General features: G+C 37.8%; 3 protein-coding genes across 4 annotated transcripts; 1 reads left to right on the forward strand and 2 right to left on the reverse strand.

The window, feature by feature from the left end:
• Nucleotides 1-2,291: 2,291 nt before the first annotated feature.
• Nucleotides 2,292-4,011, forward strand: LOC113734204 (CBL-interacting serine/threonine-protein kinase 7). Its single transcript, XM_027260597.2, has one exon. The coding sequence runs from the start codon at nt 2,396-2,398 to the stop codon at nt 3,725-3,727; it is 1,332 nt and encodes a 443-aa protein (XP_027116398.1). The 5' UTR covers nt 2,292-2,395; the 3' UTR covers nt 3,728-4,011.
• A 2,022-nt stretch (nt 4,012-6,033) lies between these two features.
• Nucleotides 6,034-9,567, reverse strand: LOC113734205 (pentatricopeptide repeat-containing protein At3g23020). Its single transcript, XM_027260598.2, has one exon. It carries the CDS (start codon nt 9,169-9,171, stop codon nt 6,355-6,357), a length of 2,817 nt encoding a protein of 938 aa, XP_027116399.1. The 5' UTR covers nt 9,172-9,567; the 3' UTR covers nt 6,034-6,354.
• Nucleotides 9,568-10,579: 1,012 nt separating this feature from the next.
• On the reverse strand, nt 10,580-19,707 carry LOC140038865 (acylamino-acid-releasing enzyme-like). 2 transcript variants are annotated; one of them, XM_072084415.1, is made up of 19 exons: nt 19,471-19,579; nt 18,882-18,964; nt 17,551-17,726; nt 17,027-17,336; nt 16,658-16,879; nt 16,353-16,565; nt 16,110-16,184; nt 15,680-15,818; nt 15,260-15,411; nt 15,090-15,172; nt 14,852-14,973; nt 14,680-14,758; nt 14,096-14,273; nt 12,898-12,958; nt 12,638-12,760; nt 11,792-11,989; nt 11,368-11,436; nt 10,959-11,035; nt 10,580-10,864 (listed from the first exon to the last, which is right to left on the reverse strand). In XM_072084415.1, exons 3-19 carry the CDS (start codon nt 17,699-17,701, stop codon nt 10,801-10,803), a joined length of 2,316 nt encoding a protein of 771 aa, XP_071940516.1. In that variant the 5' UTR covers nt 17,702-17,726; nt 18,882-18,964; nt 19,471-19,579; the 3' UTR covers nt 10,580-10,800. The 2 variants fall into 2 exon arrangements, with proteins under 2 accessions (XP_071940516.1, XP_071940515.1); XM_072084414.1 differs by lacking the exon at nt 18,882-18,964 and having other exon boundaries at nt 19,471-19,707.
• Nucleotides 19,708-19,780: the final 73 nt, after the last annotated feature.

A 19,780-nucleotide genomic window follows, 5' to 3' on the forward strand; every position in this document is an offset into this window, starting at 1 on the left:
TTTAGAAAATAAAAAAATTCAAAATGTACAAAATTTAACGAAAGTTAGTACTTTATTTTTTAAAAATAACAAAATTAGTTTTAAAAATTACTTTATTTATTTATGGGATATGAGTTATGCATTATTAAAATAAATATTTGATTAATTGTGGACCCATGCTATTACACCTTGTGGAGTGTAATCCATTGTGAGTGAAAGTGTAATAAAAGAGGAGAAAGTGGAATGCTGACGTGGCATGTGGATTACACTCCACAAAGTGTAATAGCATTGTGGATGCTGAGCAACCTTTCCTACCCTCTTCCATTTGTTAGAGCAACTCAAAATTGATCTGCTTCCATTTTCACTTTCCGTAACCAAGTCTGGGCTTTTTTCAACTGTTCAATGGCCCCTCCACGGGTTAAGAATTTGATCACATCTTCTATACCATTAACCCTTCGTACACTTCAATTGATTCTAGTCGTTGTAGATGCATTGTCGATGTCGGTCAATACAATAATTTTTCTTCGTTTTATATTAACGTTTAAGAACAAATGAGACCTTTCCAGAACACCATTAAAGAAGAAAGGGAATGTGCAGGGAAAGTGATTTAGACGTCAAATGGGAATGCCAAATTTGAGCAGGTAATTGACTTTTCGGAAAGATGCATGGAGTGATTTGTATACACATCGGCGATGAAGCATCAAAGAAAGTAAGATTTGGAGGAGGCAAACTTGTTTGACCAAAAATGTGTTCATCGCCAGTTGCATATAAGTGCTCTTTGCTAAACATCCTGAGATCATACAAAGTTGGTGGCTGCTCCTAATTTGATTAATGCTAAGATGCTTTGCATATTCCAATCTGTCTTCAACTTTGGCTTCTCTTAGTGGGATATTAAGAAGGGTAATTATCATTGAGGATGTGACCTAGTTTAAAGCTAGCAAAAGAAAAAGTTAAAGTGATAATACGGGAAGACAAAAGTGACCCCCAAAAAGTGTAGTATCATGTGATTTTTACCTATAAATTTTGGTTTATGTTTTCTAAAGTGGGATTAGATTAGACGTGACATTAAGATTTAAGATATTCAAACAGTGTTATAGTGGGAGTTGTAAATTTTCAAGGGGATTGATAATTGCGAATTTTACAATTTCAAGAATCAATTACTCGATTTCTTGCATGTTGGTTGTCAAATTGCTGTAATTCAAATGAAAATTTGGTTAGTGTAAAACTAGTAATTATGGGTAGATTAAGTATCACTCTGGATGCCAGTAAATATCCAAATTAATTCTAAATTTGCTGGCTTTGCAAGCTCTAGTTGACCCAGTCCCTTCTCCAAATTAGGTACAACTTAAATAAAACATCCGTTACAAGAAAATTTTGTTACAAGTTAGATTAATTTATAAATCAGGACTAAAAGTTTCATGTTCTTTAATGTCTACGAGTTCTTAACACATACAATTTTCTTTTTCTTTTTTTTAATTTGGGGACAAGAAATTTCATACATGAAGGAGGAACGCTACTCTTAAATTTTATTAAATTTATTAAAAGTGAGCGGATAAAATCATACCTCCAGACAAACAAGTAAGAGACCCAATAGTAAGTTCTTAACACATATTTTACTATGTATTCTCATTATAAGTATCCTCAATTGAATTTATTTTATTTACCCAAAAAGAAAAATGAAAGTTTGAGTTTTTATCAATTTAAAGTGAAGGACGAAAAAATTTATTCAACAAAATATAAAAAATATTTTAAACGATTTCTCCATTAAGTAATCTCATACTAGATTTGATATATCTCGCCTCTGCACTATCGGAAGTTGAAATAAAACCAAAACGTAAGCTCGACTTTTGCCCACTTTAAATGTGTAATTCCAATAGAATTTATTGTGATTGAAAAACTACATAGCGAACAAATCAATCATGAGACTTAATTAATTTGTTTATCGTGAAAGGCCAAACTAGGTTGAAGTTTGAGACTTATGAATCATTCATGAAATAGAATAACAAATATTCGTCGATACACCTAATTTATATTCAATACATCATTCAAATACATACAATAACATTAAACACTTTCTCGATTTAACTGATTTTTACCAAAAATTAACACCTACGTTCTCTTGAACACCTTCAATTGTGTCATTGGACAAATTATTTTCAAAAAAAAAAAAAAGGAAAAATTTTTGTCAATAGGATTAGGAAGGGCAATTTTGTAATTTTATATAAATAGCTACATCCAATCATAAACCAGGACAAAAACGAATACTGAAGAAGCAACACAGTATATTCCACGAAACTTACCCACTAATATATAAAACCTACAAGTCCAACAATTTCCCTAGCCCGTGGTGTTTTGTGTTGAGAGATAGTGGTGGCTCTCACGACCGCCACCTCCAACCACCCTCACCACCGGAGCCATGGAAGCCAAGAGGGCATCACCACCCTCCACCACCATCTCCACCACAAAACTCGCCAGAACCACCAGCGGCAGTGGCAGTGGTAGTGGAACGATAATCCTCAACAAATACCAACTAGGCCGACTGTTAGGCCGTGGCAGCTTCGCAAAAGTCTACCACGGCCGCTGTCTAGACGACAATTCCACCGTAGCCGTCAAAGCCATTGACAAAACCAAAGGTTTTCAGGGCCCATTAGAGCAATTCATCATCCGTGAAGTTTCCGTCATGCGGCGGCTGAACCATCACCCGAGTATCCTTAAAATCCACGAAGTCATGGCGACAAAAACAAAGATCTACCTGGTCATGGAGCTGGCGCCAGGCGGCGAACTGTTCTCCAAGCTTCAACAACGCGGCAAGTTCTCCGAATCCACGGCTAGGAATTACTTTCATCAACTCATCTCAGCCCTTCACTTCTGTCACCAGAACGGAGTCGCCCATCGTGATATAAAGCCTCAAAACATGCTTCTTGATCAACATGGCAACCTTAAAATATCCGACTTCGGACTCTCCGCTTTGCCCGAACAGTTGAAAAACGGGATGCTTCATACGGCTTGTGGAACGCCGGCTTATACGGCTCCTGAGGTGCTGTATCGCAAAGGTTACGATGGTTTCAAGGCGGATGCATGGTCTTGTGGGGTTCTCTTGTATGCCTTTCTCGTGGGATCTCTCCCATTTGACGATAGTAACCTTCCCCAGATGCATCGCGCAATACACCGTCGCGTATTTGATTTTCCTGAATGGGTTTCGAAACCCGCGAAAAGTATCATATATCGCTTGTTGGATCCTAATCCGACAACGAGGTTGGGGATCGAGGAATTGTTGAAGCATTCTTGGTTCAAGAAAGCAGCAAGGAGTTTCAAAGAACAAGAATTTGGTTGTGTGTTTGGTCAGAGGGATAAAGATGGTGGTTATTTGAGTAGACTGAATGCTTTTGACATAATTTCTATGTCATCAGGGCTGAATTTATCTGGGCTATTCGAGATGGGGCTAAGTAGGAAGGAGATGAGATTTACATCAGGTTCCAAGGTAGGGGAGATTGAGGAGAGAGTGTTGAAGGTTGGTGGGGAGCTGGGGTATAGCGTGCAAAGAGGGAAGGGTGGCGGGATTGGATTGGTGAAGGGTTGTGGAATATTGGTTGTGGAGATTTGGGAAGTGGCTGAGGGGCTTTGGATGGTGGAGTTTAAGGTGGTGGAAGGGAGGGTGGTGGAGTTTGAGGAATCCGAGTGGGAGGAGCTGAAAGCTGGGCTTAAAGATATTGCTCTTTCTTGGCATGACGAGTATGATGGATCTTGAGCAGTTGAAGAAAGACGGAGTTGGGATGGTTAGAATTTGGATGGAAAATGCCCAGAGGTCTGGTTGAGTTCCTTTCTGGTCAGGTAGCTCAGCCGTGGGAATTGAACAGTTTCGACTAGTGAGCATTTGTTCTTGTTAGGATGAATTCTTACATGTTAGATTATTGCTAGTTACAGGAGAGGGACTTAATTTACTCTTTGAGGGAGCTGATTGATGATCTTGAGAGGATAATGCACTGATTTTTGTATATACAATCTTTGTTTAGTGGAATTTTACATTGATCTCGTCTCTGTGTTAATTTTCGTGTTCTTAAACTTCATGCTTTTCAACATGAATTATCTCACAATTAGAACGTGGTAAAGTGCTTAATCTGCAATTGGACCCTGGTAGCAGCCGTCTCAAGGAGATTCAGGCGGCCTGTGAAGTTCAAGCAGTTTTCGGATCCTTAAACTCACTCATAGAATAAAACTAATCCAGAAGCATGTAATTTAAGGAGGAAGCTGGACAGAAATTAAAGATGAAACACAAGAACAATGCTATCTAGTTAAGGAGATGATGATAAAGAAAGAGTGCTATATTTTGATTTCAGTTCTTCAGTCACTAAAGATTAGCATTTAATCAGTGCAACCTCAATTAACTTCGATTAACAGCTACAAGATTCTAGCAAAAGAGCACCCTAGTTAGCAACCCAAAAGTCACCCACTGGCAAGATTGCAGCAGCAAGCTAGTTTCTATTACCTCATCAAAAAGGAACAGAGAATTAGCTTTTATCATCACTAAATTGACAAGCTGTGAAGTGAGGTAATGTCATGTTAAACGTGTATTAATTACAATGAATGACATGACCTGATGAATGTCAAAGGTAGTGCAGATAGTCAGTCTACTGTCGAAGTTGAAATAAAGCACTGAGGATCAAACAACTTGTGCCACTGTGCATTTGAGAGGCTGCTAGTCGGCAATTAAGCAGGATATAGACGCAACACAAAAGTAAATATGCATCATCAGTCATGAGTAATCTGGTGAGAAAAGTAAAACTCCGAAGTTAGATCAAGCAGCAGAACACGACTTTATAAGCTGCAAGCAGATTAGGTTAGAAAAGAATTCTGCAGTATGAACACTTTTTTCCTTTGTAAGTCCAAAAGACTAGTAAGTCAAAGCTTTGATCCTAAACCTGATTCCTTAAAGAAGTAAAACTCTACAGATACACGCACGAGATGCATTTAAATTGCAGATTCACATGGCTTGAGTCCATGCATCTTTTGTAAATCAAATACAGGAAAAACTAAATGCAAATGATGCGCCATCAGATTAGAGGCTTTCTATCACATATGCTGAGACGCACTGCGATACAATAGAGACTGCTCGCTGGTCTTACTAATATCTCAGATTTTTGTTTGGGTAGTGTTAAGATTAAGAAAATAGCTTCTTCACAACAACTGCTATCTTTGTCATCCTCCAAGCAACTGACTACCATATATCTTGCAGTGTAATTAATTAAGATCTTTTCAAACAAAACTGGAACATGCAAAATATGTATACATATACATTTGGCACATCTGTAAGGTATGGAATGCTATTGCTAAGAAGCAATGAACTTGCATAAAGCAAATAAGCATGGCACTTTTGGATATGGATTAGGCAATCTCCCACATCTCGTCTTCAGAGAAGGATTGGAGATACATGTAGATCTCTCTACATATAATGCAGAAATATCCATATCCTGAGTGCAGGGAAAGATTTACGATTTACACATAGGTCCAGGTCCAAAATACAGATAAACATGCAGTAAGCGGCAAACAACCTGACATGCTATTTAACATAAATTTGGATATAAAGAACCTGCCCAAAAGGAGAGTTGGGTTTAACAACTAGCATTCTTTTGGCTTATTACAGGTATAGAAATTAGCAAGTTGAGTTCTAGCAAAACTTGCTCCTGCTCCTCAAACTGTTTTAAATTCCGGAAGGATACAGAACCCAACTCACACCTCTGCCTGATAATTGCCATGTGTTGGTTGTGCATCCGATTTATGTTCACTTATGGCAACCTGAGTTCACTGGATAACATGCTTGATGAATTCGATATAACTGGTACTGGAAAAATGAGCGGTTAATAGTACCTGAAGCTAGACCTCCACTCTTCCTTCCATCTACAGTTTCATATAAAAAGCAAGCACAATAACTATGAAGCAGGCAAAAAAGAGAGAGAAAAACAATCTATATGAGGTCCCCAGAAGCTTCAACTGCTTGATCAAGAAGGCTAAGACAGTTCTAATGGGGATTCATGGAACACATACATTCCCTAAATGTGTTAGCAAATAGACTTGAAAAGTATCTATTAATGTCAAAGCATTGTACAGTTTTCAGTAATTAGTATCTACAAAACAAAAGCTCTACATTGGTTCACTCTTACGCCAATTCTACGGTACACATGCATAAACATTTTTCGGTGAACAGTACGAGGCATCCCTTTCTCATTAAAAAACTACATGGTGTTTGAGAACCGTTGTCTATGAAGTTGCACCCACGCTCTCCGTCATTCAACTTTAAGCAAAGCCAAGGTGAGGATCTCTTGGACACCACATTTAACTTTAACTCACGCCAGATAAGAATCACAATCATCAAGAACATCATGAATTAACTGACATGCCAATTACAGAAAACAGGGTTGATCTCCATCGGTGCAGGCCTCTCTTAGAATCCTTCTTCCGGATTTGCTCAAGTTTTCGAATAGCTTCCCGTGATACTCCACATTTCACCAGAATGATACCAAGTGCTTTGAATGTAGAATTATCAGGTTGGATGGCAGATATCAGCATCTCCTTAAAAATTTCTGTTGCCTCCTTGTATCTACCATCAGATGCATATAAAACAAGCACATTGTTAAAACTTAATAAATCTGTCAAAAGTCCAAGTTCTCTCATCTTTTGTGCAATCTCAATGGCTTCAGGAAATCTCCCATTTTTCCTATACATACAAAGCATCATAGCATAAGAAAATTCATTTGCATGTCCTTTTCTCTTCAAATCTTCAAAAACCTCTTCAGCTCGTCTAATCATAGATCGCTCACTGTAAAGATCAATCATACAATTTGAAGAATACACATCTGGACCCACCTCAAATGATTGAAGCATCTGGTATGTTTCTTGCGCTTCCCTCAAGTACCCAACTTTCGTATATAGCTTTATCAGACAGTTGCATATTACTGCATTTGGTGGTATACCAGCATTTCTCATTTCATTCACATAAATAGTAGTCTCTTTAACACTTCCAGTATCAGCAAAAGCATTTATCAATACACCATAAACAACAACATCAGGCTGAATGTCAAAACTAATCATCTCCTTGTACAATCCCACAGCCATCGACAATTTTCCCAACTTCACAAAGCTGGAGATCACAGCACAATAAGGGACACAATCATCCACCAATCCTGTTTCTTGCATTTTCCTGACATAATCCTTTGCCTTTTCTGGCATGTCAGTGCTAGATAACATTTGTATGAGTGAATTATAGCTACATCTATCAGGAAGCACACCATGCAGCTCCATACTATCAAAGGAGCAGCATGCCTCATCATATTTCTTACTGATGCCATAAGCCTTAATCATCACATTGAACACGAGGACGCTCAGCTTTTTCCGCTCTTGACAACATTTGAAAACTTGCTCAGCTTCTGCAACATGCCCACGCTCTCCAAAAGCATCAATGTTGGCAGAGTAGCACTCAGAAGTCATATTCCCCGAAAGATGAAACCTCTGGAACCACAACCATGACTTTTCCAGCATCCCAGCTTCTACATACATTCTACTCAATGCTGATTGAGTAAATTCATCTATCTCAAGACCACTTTCATCCATCTCTGAAATGAGTTCTGCTACTTGACCAACCATATGCCTTATTGAGAAGGCATATACAAGGGTGCGGTAACTCACAACATCTGGCTCTATAGAAGCTTCTTTCATCTTCTTGAAGTAGTTTGCTGCTGCAATTATATTGTCATGCTTAGCATGAAGGGAGATTAGAATGTTGTGAGTTCGTGTATCAGGAGGGCACTGAAGGTCCTCCATTTTCCTCATCAGTGAAGCAACTTCTTCTAACTGGCCATTGTTACCATACATGTGAATCATTGTATTGAATGTGACAGTGGTCGGTACAATACCTTCTCTAAGCATTTGATCAAAAGTTTGACATGCTTCATTTACTTGCCCGGACTTTGCATATGTATCAATCAAGGTGTTATACATGATTAAGCTCAAAGAAACAGGAGTCTGAGAGTCACATTTAGTGGCCCCAGAAGATCCCAGCCTACCATTTCCTTGTCCCACCGCTGCAGATTTGCCTGTTGACCACATCTTGAAAAATTCCTCAGCCTTCTTAAACTCCCCAGCCTTTTTGTACGTTTGAACAACAATTCCCAAGGTCACTTCATCCGGTTCCATTCCTTGTTTGTTCATCAACTCCAACCAATTCATGGCATCCTTCCTGCGACCCCCTTTACTATATACATCTATCAAGGTACCATAAGTGGAATTTATTGGCTCAATTTTCCTCTCACTCATTTCATCCCAGAGCCTCTCAACTTCATCCCACCTCCTTGCTTTCCCAAGAATCCTAAGCATAATGTTGTAATGAATGACATTCACTTCATAACAACCTTTCCTCTTAAACCATTCAAAAATATCCAATGCCCTTTTCCACCCCTCTTGCTCCTTCAAAATTATACTGATTTCTTTGTTGTTCAAACTCTTCTCCCACGGCTTAAACGCCTCATCCAAATTACTGACACCCTGCAAAGCTTGCATTATTGCCGGAATACATCCTCCGTATCTCAGCCATTTCATCGAACACTTTGTCTGCACTTTCTCCACCACGACTCCATCCGTTTCACTCTCAATTCTCCTCTCCTTCCTGGTTTTCCCATCTGGCTTCCCAGAAAAACCTTTAATCCTTATCTTTAGACCATGATTTTCTCCATTTTTACTTGGTGAACTTTTATTATGGGATTTCTCCAAAACAACACTATGGCCACCATTAGGGCTACATTTCCCCTCCAAGCTCTCATGTTTCCCAATATTCCCATCTAGATTCCCGACAAAACCATTCTGGATCATCCTAAAATTACCATTATTTTCATCAGAAAGTTCTGAACTTTGACTACCATGGCCACTCCTTTCCACAAACTTAACCCCAAAGTTCTCATCTTTATCAAATTTCCCATCTGGGTTTTTCATAAAACCATTTTTCCCACCATTTTTCTGCCCAAATTTTGAATTATGACTAACCTTCTGCTGCTGTTGGAGCTTTCCAATACGTAGCTTATGGTCATTCTGCTTCTCTAAAGGCCTGACTGAAACTCCTTTATTGATGCTGGGTGTCGTTTTCGTAGAACCGAGCGAATAGAAGCAATTGGTGGTGGCATCAAAATGCTGAAATTTTACAAACATTGTTTGGATTGTTCCACTGCCCAGTGCTCCTTTCTATTTACTCTTTGCCGCTTGTTTTACGCCGTTTTGAAGTTATCCTTGGCCTTGCCTTGATGGAGGGAAAATACGATCATCTTGTCTTGTGGACCGACCAGATGCAACCAGCACAAAACTGTATTTAACCAGGTGGTCCGGAGTTCGAATCCCACAGACGGCCTTTAGCTATGGCACTAAGTGAGACTAGCTAACCCTTAGTTGGACCAGGGGACTCCTCGATTTCTATCCAATTCGGTCCAGTTGTTAATTTTTACTCCAAATTAGTTGTATGACTTAATAGATTCACAGAACATAACTGGAAAAAAAAAACACTAGAATTCAACTAGAAAGGCTTTTAAACCTCAACTCTATGCATCTCAAAAAGCAAACCAGACTTCGACTTGTTATTAGAGCATCCACAACGCTGTGTAATGGGGTATAATGCCCCCCATTACACACTCCCATTACACCGTTCCATGACACTGGCTCCAATGCCCTCCATTACACCATTCCATGACACGGTCTCCCATTTGAGTCGTGTCATGGAGATTACACGCATAATATCTATTGTACGTATAATCCATAATGTTGTGGGACCCATCTAATTACATTTCGAATTATTAATTAAGTATGGATTATTATGATATCTTCGCATTTGAGGTATCAAATATTTGTTTAATTTTCTGCATAATTATTTTTGAAAAAATAACAATATATTATTTTTGAGAGATAGAAAAAGATATATTATTCAAACTTAAAAATTAATAAAATATCATTTTTAGAAAATAAAAAATTCAAAAGGTAAAAAATTTAATGAAAGTTAGTACTTTATTTTTTAAAAATAACAAAATTATTTTTAAGAATTACTTTATTTATTTATGGGATATGAGGTTATGCATTATTAAAATAAAATATTTAATTTAATTGTAGACTCATGCTATTACATCTTGTGGAGTGTAATCCATTGTGAGTAAAAGTGTAATAAAAGAAGAGAAAGTGGAATGCTGACGTGGCATGTGAATTACACTCCACAAGGTATAATAGCATTGTGAATGCCCTTAATTGAGTTGCATTTCCCATCAGAAAGCTCTCATGAGAAAATTGAGTTGAAAGATGGAAATTGTTGACGTATTATCCACCTCGGTAATATGGAAAAGTTTTCATCTTTTTGTCTCCAGTCAAGAGAGGTTGAATCAGCAAGGCATGGTCGTGTTTTTTTTCACTTATGGCCATGTTTAACCATTGTCAAATTGTAATGTTTCTTCAAGCATATGTCAACTAATATTTATGAAAATGAAATCAAAACAATATATATATATATATATACACAAACAACATATATATATATATATATACACACACACACACAGGGAGAGCACAAGAGTTCAGCCACTTCAGAGAAGAAGGTCGAATCGTTTTACTGCCTGGTACAAAATGAGTATCACAAGGTACAAACAGAAGAACTCAAATTGTTGACACAATGAAAATCTAGAGAATGTTTTGTTCTCTTTTTGTGACAAGCAGAGAGAACCCTATACCAACAAGATCAAAGTCAAAATAAACCATAGATAGATAGACCAGCAAGACAGCGAAGCAGTACTAGCATTTGATTGCTTAGCTGCAGTACTTCTTAAACCACACTCCAATGTTAAGATAGCTCTCAAAGTCAGATTGCGGCCTGCAAAAGAAAACTTTCACTCAAAAACTTGTACTGCAAAGAGCAACTGTATATGACATAAAGTCAGCAACTCAGAAAATGACCAGACTTTTACCTCTCAAGTCCATGTGTATCCTCAGGAAATACGATTACCTTCACCTCTCTCCCTCTCTCTTTTAGTGCCCGTGCATACTGCAAATGCAAACAATGATATCATTCGCATTACCTAGAAAAAATTCCTTGTAGCATTGAGAATGTCTAAATGTGACTATCATTTGCTCATGCATGATCAGAAGTTACCAAAGCAAAAAAAAGTTGAATGAGTATTCATGATTTGATTAGAAGAAAGGTAGAAAAACTTTCTATACTTGTTTATTTGCTGATACGGAAATTATAATTTGCTCGCCCTATGTATTTAACATAAAAAAAATATTATCAGCATACGCCACTAGTTGTTCAAACGGTTCTTATTTTTAAGTGACACATCAAAGATTTCAAGGGGAAATGGTTTGTTGTATGCTTACCTGTATTCCACTGGAAACAGGTACACGCAGGTCTTTAGCACCTAAAAGGAGCAGCGTAGGAGTTTCAACCTGCAAGCATTAGGATATATCTCAAAGATTGCTCCAACACGCACATCCAAATCAACAATAATACCAATACCATCTTTGCATAACCAAGATCAACGATGTTCCTAACAAAATGTACATCACTATGTCCCTAATTATAAAGCTCAAATTGAAATACCATCCCATGCACAACTATTTTAACACTAAAACCATTACCATCCTTCGTGTAACCAAACTATCTCCCTATCCATAAAGTTCCAATTGAAACTTGCAAGGTTATGCCGTTCTCAACTATCTCAACAAACTCTCAATTTTAAGATCATCCTTTGCACTTTATCTCTGGTTCTTTAACTGCATTCATGTAGTTGAGGAAACCTACCTTAGATATGTGTGATACAGGGGACTTATTGTAAAATGCGGTGAGGTTCTCCGGAGAAGCCACTTCCGTGAAAATAGATTTTCCCTCACTTCCAAATGATTCCACATAGACCCAATCAGGGATGTCTGTGGTGCCAACCATCAAAGAAAGGTTGCAGGCAGGATTCCTTGCACATGCAGCAGCAAACTTGTCTGGTGCCTGCACCACAAAAAGGTAAGATGTGAACATCCATCATGGAAATCTGTCCGGAGTAGTATAACTGAAAGACAGTTACTTTTAGCAATATGGTTGGCATATCAAGTTTCCAATGAAAATTTGTGGCACGAGGTGCTATGGGGGAAGGGGTGGCAGAGAAAAGCAAGAAACAAAAAGAGGGAAGATCTTCAAAGCAACTAAAACAGAGGCAAAGAAAGAAAGCTCCTACATGCTAAGATCTCCAAGCAATTCATGTTGTCCAACAACCAAATTAACATGATTATATAGTGACTAATCCTAGTCCAATTCAACAATTTTGCCAATTGCTGGTGGCCAGAAAAGTGTGTGGGTTTATTTGTGAGGTGTGTTGGCCACATCTAAAGTCGCTAATAGTCACAACCAAAAGTGGGCCATAGGCCAACGTGACAAATGACTGGGTCGGGACTGGTAACTATTGTTTGAACCTGATAGAGTCAAACTGTGGGCTTGGGTAAAGAGAGAAGTTTGGAGGTCTGGTAAATGGAAATAACATATGCAGTTAACTGACCCAATATTTACTTGAATTTCATGTACTGCACAATCATCAGAAGACAGATTATATCAAAATTGTCAAACAGTTACCACAACCAAAATTCTTCTAGAGAACTGAACCTGTCCAATCAGATGTGTTGTCAAAAATCCACCATGGGAACCACCCATCACAGCTATTTTAGAAGGATCTGCAAGTCCCATGTCAATGACATGATCAATGGCAGCAAGTACATCATTGACATCCTGTCCACAGTACAGCGTAATATTAGGCTCAAGATAATTGCCAATCAACCAGTTGGAATACTTAATAAACATTTTAATATTTTAGTGACATATATACTAAGCATTAAAGATTTCCATTCTAGCAAAGGGATGCACACCTGAGACCCAACTTTGCCTGGAAGAGACTGCAAAGCTTCCTCTCCAAAACCCAAAGAACCTCTGATATAACATCACAATGCTCAAAACCGAATAGTTGTCTCAAATCAATGAAAAAAACAAAAAGCAAGTAAAATGTCTTACTCACGGTTGAAAAAGATGCCTAAGTAATATCTTATTAGAAAAGTACAATCTATAAGTTTGACAGTCATCAAAACCACAACATCAAGCATCTTCAATATAATGGTCAAAAATTATATGACATGAGATTGGATTAGACGCCCCCCCCCCCCCTTTCATCTGCTATAACCAAGGGGTCGAATACAGCATGATCCCATCCTACTGTGATCTCAATGAATCCTAGGTTTCCCTTCTATTTTTATCCAAGGCAACATTATCCACTATGGCGAAGCAACCTTGCCATATGCACTAACATAGTGGCAACTTTTCTTTCATTGCTTCTCTACCTCTACCTCTACCTCACAATTAAGCACTCCATTCAGCAAATGATTTTCTAACAAAACGCCAAAAGAATGCAGAAGATATAGGAATTTTTCCACTAATGAGCAAGACTAAGTAGATCTTTATAGAATTTCTCCCCTTCCATATATGATGACATAATCTATGTCATTCTTTGTCCGCAACAGTTGTAATCGTTGTAGCTGTGCTAAAAAAATTCAAAAAATTCTCAACATTAAATTCAAGAGTATGCACAATACTCTAATAATCTTAACCAGAGATCATAAAACATTGTCCAATTTTATGCATACAAGCTTGAGGCTTGTGCCATAGGTGGTGCTCCAAGACAAAGCAAACTGGATGAGATAAAGCTCCTTAGAAGTGGCATACAAGTAAATAAAAGTTGCAAATTTCATGCGCGCCATTATACTTGTCTTTTAGGAGATTCAAAGATTTACAGACTCTTAATAGACAAATTGGTATAATCTCTTAAGACGTTTTTTATGTTTTTGTTAGTTACTTGTTCCACTAAGTATCGCTTTTAAAAATAGAAAAAACTACATTACTGCATGCATTAATTAATAAAAAACCATCATCGTGCAAGCTGAATTAAGTATGCTCTGGATTTGAGCTAGAGCTTCACACACAGGGAGTGCAGTGTTCATGTGAACCATACAACATTTAGATGATTGTCCATTCTGTCTACGCTAGAAAGAAAAGGAAGAGAGCCCTCAGATTTACCTATAATTTACAATAAGCAAACTATAACCAAGGGAGGAAAGGAAAGCCAAGGACTTTGAGAAGCCTGATAATGAAACCGAATGAGGACCACCATGAAGGACCACAATTAGTGGATCACGCATGTCATTCTTTTGAGATTTTGAGGAAACAAATATGGCTTCATAGGGTTTGCTGGCACCTAGAACAAAAGGATTTGAACATGCATATAGAATTCAGAAAACGCAGCCAACAGATTCATAAGTCCATGCATAACTGAAATCTCTTGCCCAACTGCTAAGATCTCTAAACAAAAATTTAAGTCAATATAGCATTTTAAATGAATTCCAAAAAAGTACTATTGGTGTATCCATGTAATATTTTTGCAAACATAAAAGTTGTTAGCACCGCCTTTTTGGTAACTACCAAGTATTCTGGAAATTCCAAAATAACACTAAGCTATAATAGACAAAGGACTTGTACGGAATCATCTATCATTCAGGTTATGCCAGAAATTAGGCACCCAAATGATACCATTTATCTCACTATCACGATCCTTTTTATGAGAGAAAAATGAGTTAGATATCAATCCCTTGTCCTTCTGATACCTTTTGTGAGATTCTCAGCGATATCCCTGACTGGAATTTTAAGTATATCAAATTGTCGAGACGACAGGAAAGACCTGACCTGTGGAACATGATAGAAGGGCAGGTTACTTTAGTAAACAAAACTGCCTATGGCCCAGGTGAAACATGGTAAAACTCCAACTAGATAAATGACCTTTTCTGAGCATCTTGATATGGGACTAGTAACATCTAACCAACTCCACTTGGCATCTTCGGATGCCTTGCCAGCGAGGACTCCATATTTAATCTGAGGAATATCAACTGGGCTGCTAGATACTTCAAGAAGAAACACACACAAAAAAAAAAATTGTGACTTGACTTTAGAGGAAGAGGGAAGAGAACTTGAACCATGTACCAGGCCAGTTAATTGAAAATAATAGCATTTGTCCTACCAGCAATGATGCTGTCACCATCAAGTGCAAGCAGACCCCAAGCAGAATTTGAGTTGCTGGGGCTGATTTGTGATACTTGTCCACTAAAAAGAACAAAGAAAGTATTAACAATTGAAAAGAAGAAATACAGTTCATCTAACTGAGAACAACAGATACAAGTCGTAGTTTACCTTAATGCATTCACTGAAAGTATTGCTTCAGTGCTACCCCAAATGGAGGACAAAATTAGTGTAAATCCATCTGAAAGCCATGGCTTGCTAGGAATCTTTGACAAATAGAGCCCAGGGAAGCAGCCATCGTCAGGACACATCACAACAGGAACCTACAGATATCATATAGATGGCTTCCAATTGCTTGTCATTCTCTTACAAATGGAGAATAAAAGAAACAAGAAGCATGTGTCTGTGCACATATATTGACTGTTATAAAGTGGTAATATACCATAAACAAGCATGAACTACTATCTGCACTGGCAATGATATCCCCTAAACAAATCAAGAGTTGTCCACAATAAAAAAATTTCTTTAATTCCACAATGAAGTTTCGAAAAAAAAAAAAAAAACTTTTAGAGTAAGAAATGACAAACATACCACTTCAACAATTTTTCCAGATTGACCTGGTTTTCCATCAGCAGGCCAGTCAATTCTATGAAGTGAATTAGTTGCCCAGTGGGCCCCAGAGTCAACAGCAGTCCTTGCAGACAAAAATACAAGGTACTTTCCATCTGGGCTGAAAATGAAGTTTTAAGCAGTAAGTTCCTATGTTTTATACAATAGTTTGACTACCTCATTCTAAGCAATACCATTTTTTTTTGGGGCTTGGGGACAACATGTGAAACTTTTTGTAACTTGCATAGGAGTTGACAACTTTTCAATCCTACATACATCAACCAAGATGGCCTATCCGTTTATAAACAGAAAAATCCATGGTCAGACATTTTCTTGTTGATTCCAGTTAGCAGATTGTCTGTAATGAAGGGGCAAAATAATGGAATACAGAGCAGTCTACAAGCAGACATACCTGAATCGTGGAAAAAAAGCACTACTAATGCTTTGCGTCAGAGCAATCACTGCTACATCCTTAGATGCATTATCTCTGTGATAAAAAACCACAATGTTCAGGACTTGAAGATAACCAAAGCTTGTCAAGAGAATAAGCAGAGACATTCATCAACTGGCAATAGAAATTTCAATCACTTTAGTCTCCAACCAAGATAAAGTTCATGCAGCAAATTAGATGAGCATTTCAGTCCCAGTGAATTACCCGGAGTTAGTTGCTTGTGATTTCGAGAATGGAGCTGTAACTGCATATAAGGCACACGGCCGGTTATAGCAGTGTTTAATACCCAACTTTCTAGCATCTGATGGCCACCCAACAAATACAAGATATTGATTCGAATTCTCAGCTGCTGGAGCCCATACAACTTGTCCAACACTCAAAAACCTCCCCACTCCTTCAACAGCTTGTACCTCTCCACTGCAAAAAGTTGAACTCAGGATCTTAGAATAATAATATACTTATATCTTGCACTTTTTATTACTATGCCAACTGATGTAGCTGAGTGAAACCTGATTATATTGATTACAAAAAGTGCAGGCTGCCTTTTCCCAGCATAAGTTTCTCCCCAGTCCTCCTCCCACTCTCCTTGACCTTTCCAGTTACCCATGTCCTTCTCTGTGGTATCGCCTTTTTTATAACCAAAACAAGTAAATGTGGGCTTTGATGGAACTGGTTCCTCAGCAACATAAGCAATAAGAGTTTCATCAAAGTTCCATGAGATTCCTTCAAACCTGCCATGAGGGGAGCTCAAAGTTCATAAAGACTAGAAAGTGCATTTATATTATTGGAAGCATCAGCAACATGTACACAACCATTCCGAGTAACAAAAGTAACCAAAATAAAAGCAACCTCGAATAAGGTTTCAGTTATCATTGTACCATCCATCAGCATAGACTGATCCATGGATTGAGCGGGGAACTTGAAACTCTTTTTCAACTTGAGCTGGACCCCAGATTTCAAAGCGGGTAGGAGAATCATTTTCAGCATTTCGGACAACCAGAAGCTTTGAACCAGATGGAGATGGGACAATAGTAAAGACACCCGTCATCTCAACAGGAAAGGGGGCCCACTCAAAGCTAACTGAATCACTACTTTTATTTGAAATATGAGAGGATAGTATGTATCTTCTCCTTACATTAGCCAAGAGATTTGGTTGGCTAATTGCGAACATACCCTTGGAACCATATCCTGCAGCAGTGTAATAAAAGAATGTTCTGAATCCAAAAAACCATCTCCTAGAATAGGGAAGTCAAAATGAAAAAGACAAGGGAACAAGAACACAAAGTCCTTTTTTGGAGATGCAGTTTCCTTTTCCACTTTTCGTTCTTTAGGATTTGGCAGTGCAGAGAGGGATCTCAGAGGAACAGGAATAATTAAAATGTGCAAAATCAAGCAGTCATACCACTTGAAGATGTAAACGCCCATGCCTTGTCAATTGTGGCAATTTCTGTGAATTCTTGGAGCAGTCTTGACTGAGAAGTATATTCTTCTTCACAAACCCTGTCCAGACCAACTGGATTTTCTGGAAACGAGCTAACTCCTGAGCTGTCCATAGCTAAGCTACTTGCAAACCTTTTCCTATCAATTAAATAGAGATAAAAGTCAAAATGCATGCAACAGAAAGAGAGAAGTGATTATGACTTGAAAAGAATCAAGTATCATATTGTTCACTATTCCTTAGGGCAATTAAAGGATAAAAAGTTCCTAGTCAACTAGATCCAAAATTATCTACAATGAAAACTTATGAAAAATTTTTGTACTATAATCAACATTGTACCATCTGCAGAATAATGTGCAATAGCTTTGGTTGATCACATAAATAACACTCTGTAAACCTATCAAATTCAACTAGAAACTGTTAAGAAAGACAATAATATCTTGAGTATTTTCCAGAGCAACTCGAAACTTTAAGAAAATCCGAAGTGTGTTTTGGACTAATGGTCTGCAAGTGAAACACTAGCTAATAAACACTAAATGACATTCTTTAACAGCAGAACCAAGTGAAATGCTAGCTAATAATCCAGTGCATACAGTATTTTGAAAGAAAAAATGACAATGAAAACTCAACCTTGTGGTACAACAATTTCAAGATGATGTGAAAGCTTGGCACTTTAAAGCATTAACACACTTTCTAGGTAATTTAAAACCAAAGCAACATAAATTTTCACATTTTGAGAAATCCCTGTGCTTACAAAACATTTCATTTATTTTAGCTACTCATTTATCTAACTCTGTGGGAGGCAAGTTCCTACTTGTACAGATTTGCAGGACCTAAGAATTTCTATTCCATATATCTCTGTATGGAGAAATTATAGCAAACAATCATGTACCTGACTTCTAAAAAATGTGAACATGTATAATAGCTTAGGCTTAGATGATGAATCATCATAGGAAGGGGAGAAAAGAAAAGGCCATTTGACAATTGGTCAAAGAAACCATTATCTCCAATCTAATCTGGTTCCTGACTATTAGAGCAAATTTTCGCACTTGCCTTCACAACCAAACCCCCTACCCACCTCGGAAAACATAAAAAAGGAATTTCTGATTTGGATAGAAAACCAAATGCAAATGTATCTACTTTTTATGCAACCACCGTCAATCTATCATCCATTGGTGACGGGGAAATAATTAATCATCAAGTTATGAAGTTCCATATATGTCTGCGTATGCATCTATAGGCAACATTCTCCGTTAATCAATGGCTAACATATCCTCGGCTTTTGCAGTACACACCTCACATTCTCCTTCTGCTTAGCATACTTCAGCAGCTGATAATCTGATTTCCGAAAAGGGCAATACAATACTTATCCAAAACTCTATCAAAAAGAAATCCAACATTAAAACTGTGCACGACAGCATAGGAGACTATACGGACTATCTAATAACACCCAATAAAGAACTAACACGCATATGGAACTCTCATAGAAAGTTAATAAACCAAAAAAACTTTTCTCTTTCTATTTAAGGCCATTAAAAGAGACAGGATTCTCCATTACAGTTTTCAACAAAAACCCAATCTTGCATCACTTCTTCTTCTTTAGAGCCATTCATGAAAAGTTAATCAAAAGGATAACCACGAAAGTTAAACTAGTTACTCCAAAATGTTCAGCAGAAAATAATGGTAATGTATTAAACTTCAGTGCCACGGGTTCAAGGGAAAAGTCAGAAGTTATCAAAGGAAAAACTAGAAATCAAAAACTCCCCAGCACTAATCAGAAAACAAGTCAACCAATGCATAACTACTCGATACAGGAGTAAAACAAAAGATTCTATTGAAAAAATACATATATTTGTATTATGAAGAAAAAGTAAAGGGACTTACTTGGATTGAGAGAAGGCTGTGGAAGAAAAGGGCTTGAAGAGGTGAGAAGAAAGCAAACGAGGAGGGAGTTGTGAAGGGGAATGGGAAAAGGGAAGAATCGAGTTCAAAGGAGTGTAACACTGCCACTGAGGAGGAAGACGAGCGATAGTTTTGGCCCTTTTGGGGGGTAATCGTAACAGTGGTTTGGTGACTTTGGTCATCCTATTCCTAGGATAGGACATCTTTTATGTTTTCTGGGCCGACTTTTCCTCGTTTCCTATTAAAAGTGGTGTACTACTTAATACTCCCTCCGTCCCGTTTTGTGAGTCTT

The sequence above is a fragment of the Coffea arabica genome, chromosome 3e (genome assembly GCF_036785885.1).
Source record: "Coffea arabica cultivar ET-39 chromosome 3e, Coffea Arabica ET-39 HiFi, whole genome shotgun sequence".
Taxonomy (NCBI): domain Eukaryota; kingdom Viridiplantae; phylum Streptophyta; class Magnoliopsida; order Gentianales; family Rubiaceae; genus Coffea; species Coffea arabica.

Coding starts and splice junctions, on each gene's coding strand:
- LOC113734205 (XM_027260598.2), bottom strand. CDS start 9,171: ATGTTTGTAAAATTTCAGCATTTTGATGCCACCACCAATTGCTTCTAT.
- LOC140038865 (XM_072084414.1), bottom strand. CDS start 19,691: ATGTCCTATCCTAGGAATAGGATGACCAAAGTCACCAAACCACTGTTA. Junction 17,337..17,550: donor GGCGTTTACATCTTCAAGTG/GTATGACTGCTT, acceptor ACACTGCTGCAG/GATATGGTTCCAAGGGTATG. Junction 16,566..16,657: donor TTTGTAATCAATATAATCAG/GTTTCACTCAGC, acceptor AACTTTTTGCAG/TGGAGAGGTACAAGCTGTTG.
- LOC113734204 (XM_027260597.2), top strand. CDS start 2,396: ATGGAAGCCAAGAGGGCATCACCACCCTCCACCACCATCTCCACCACA.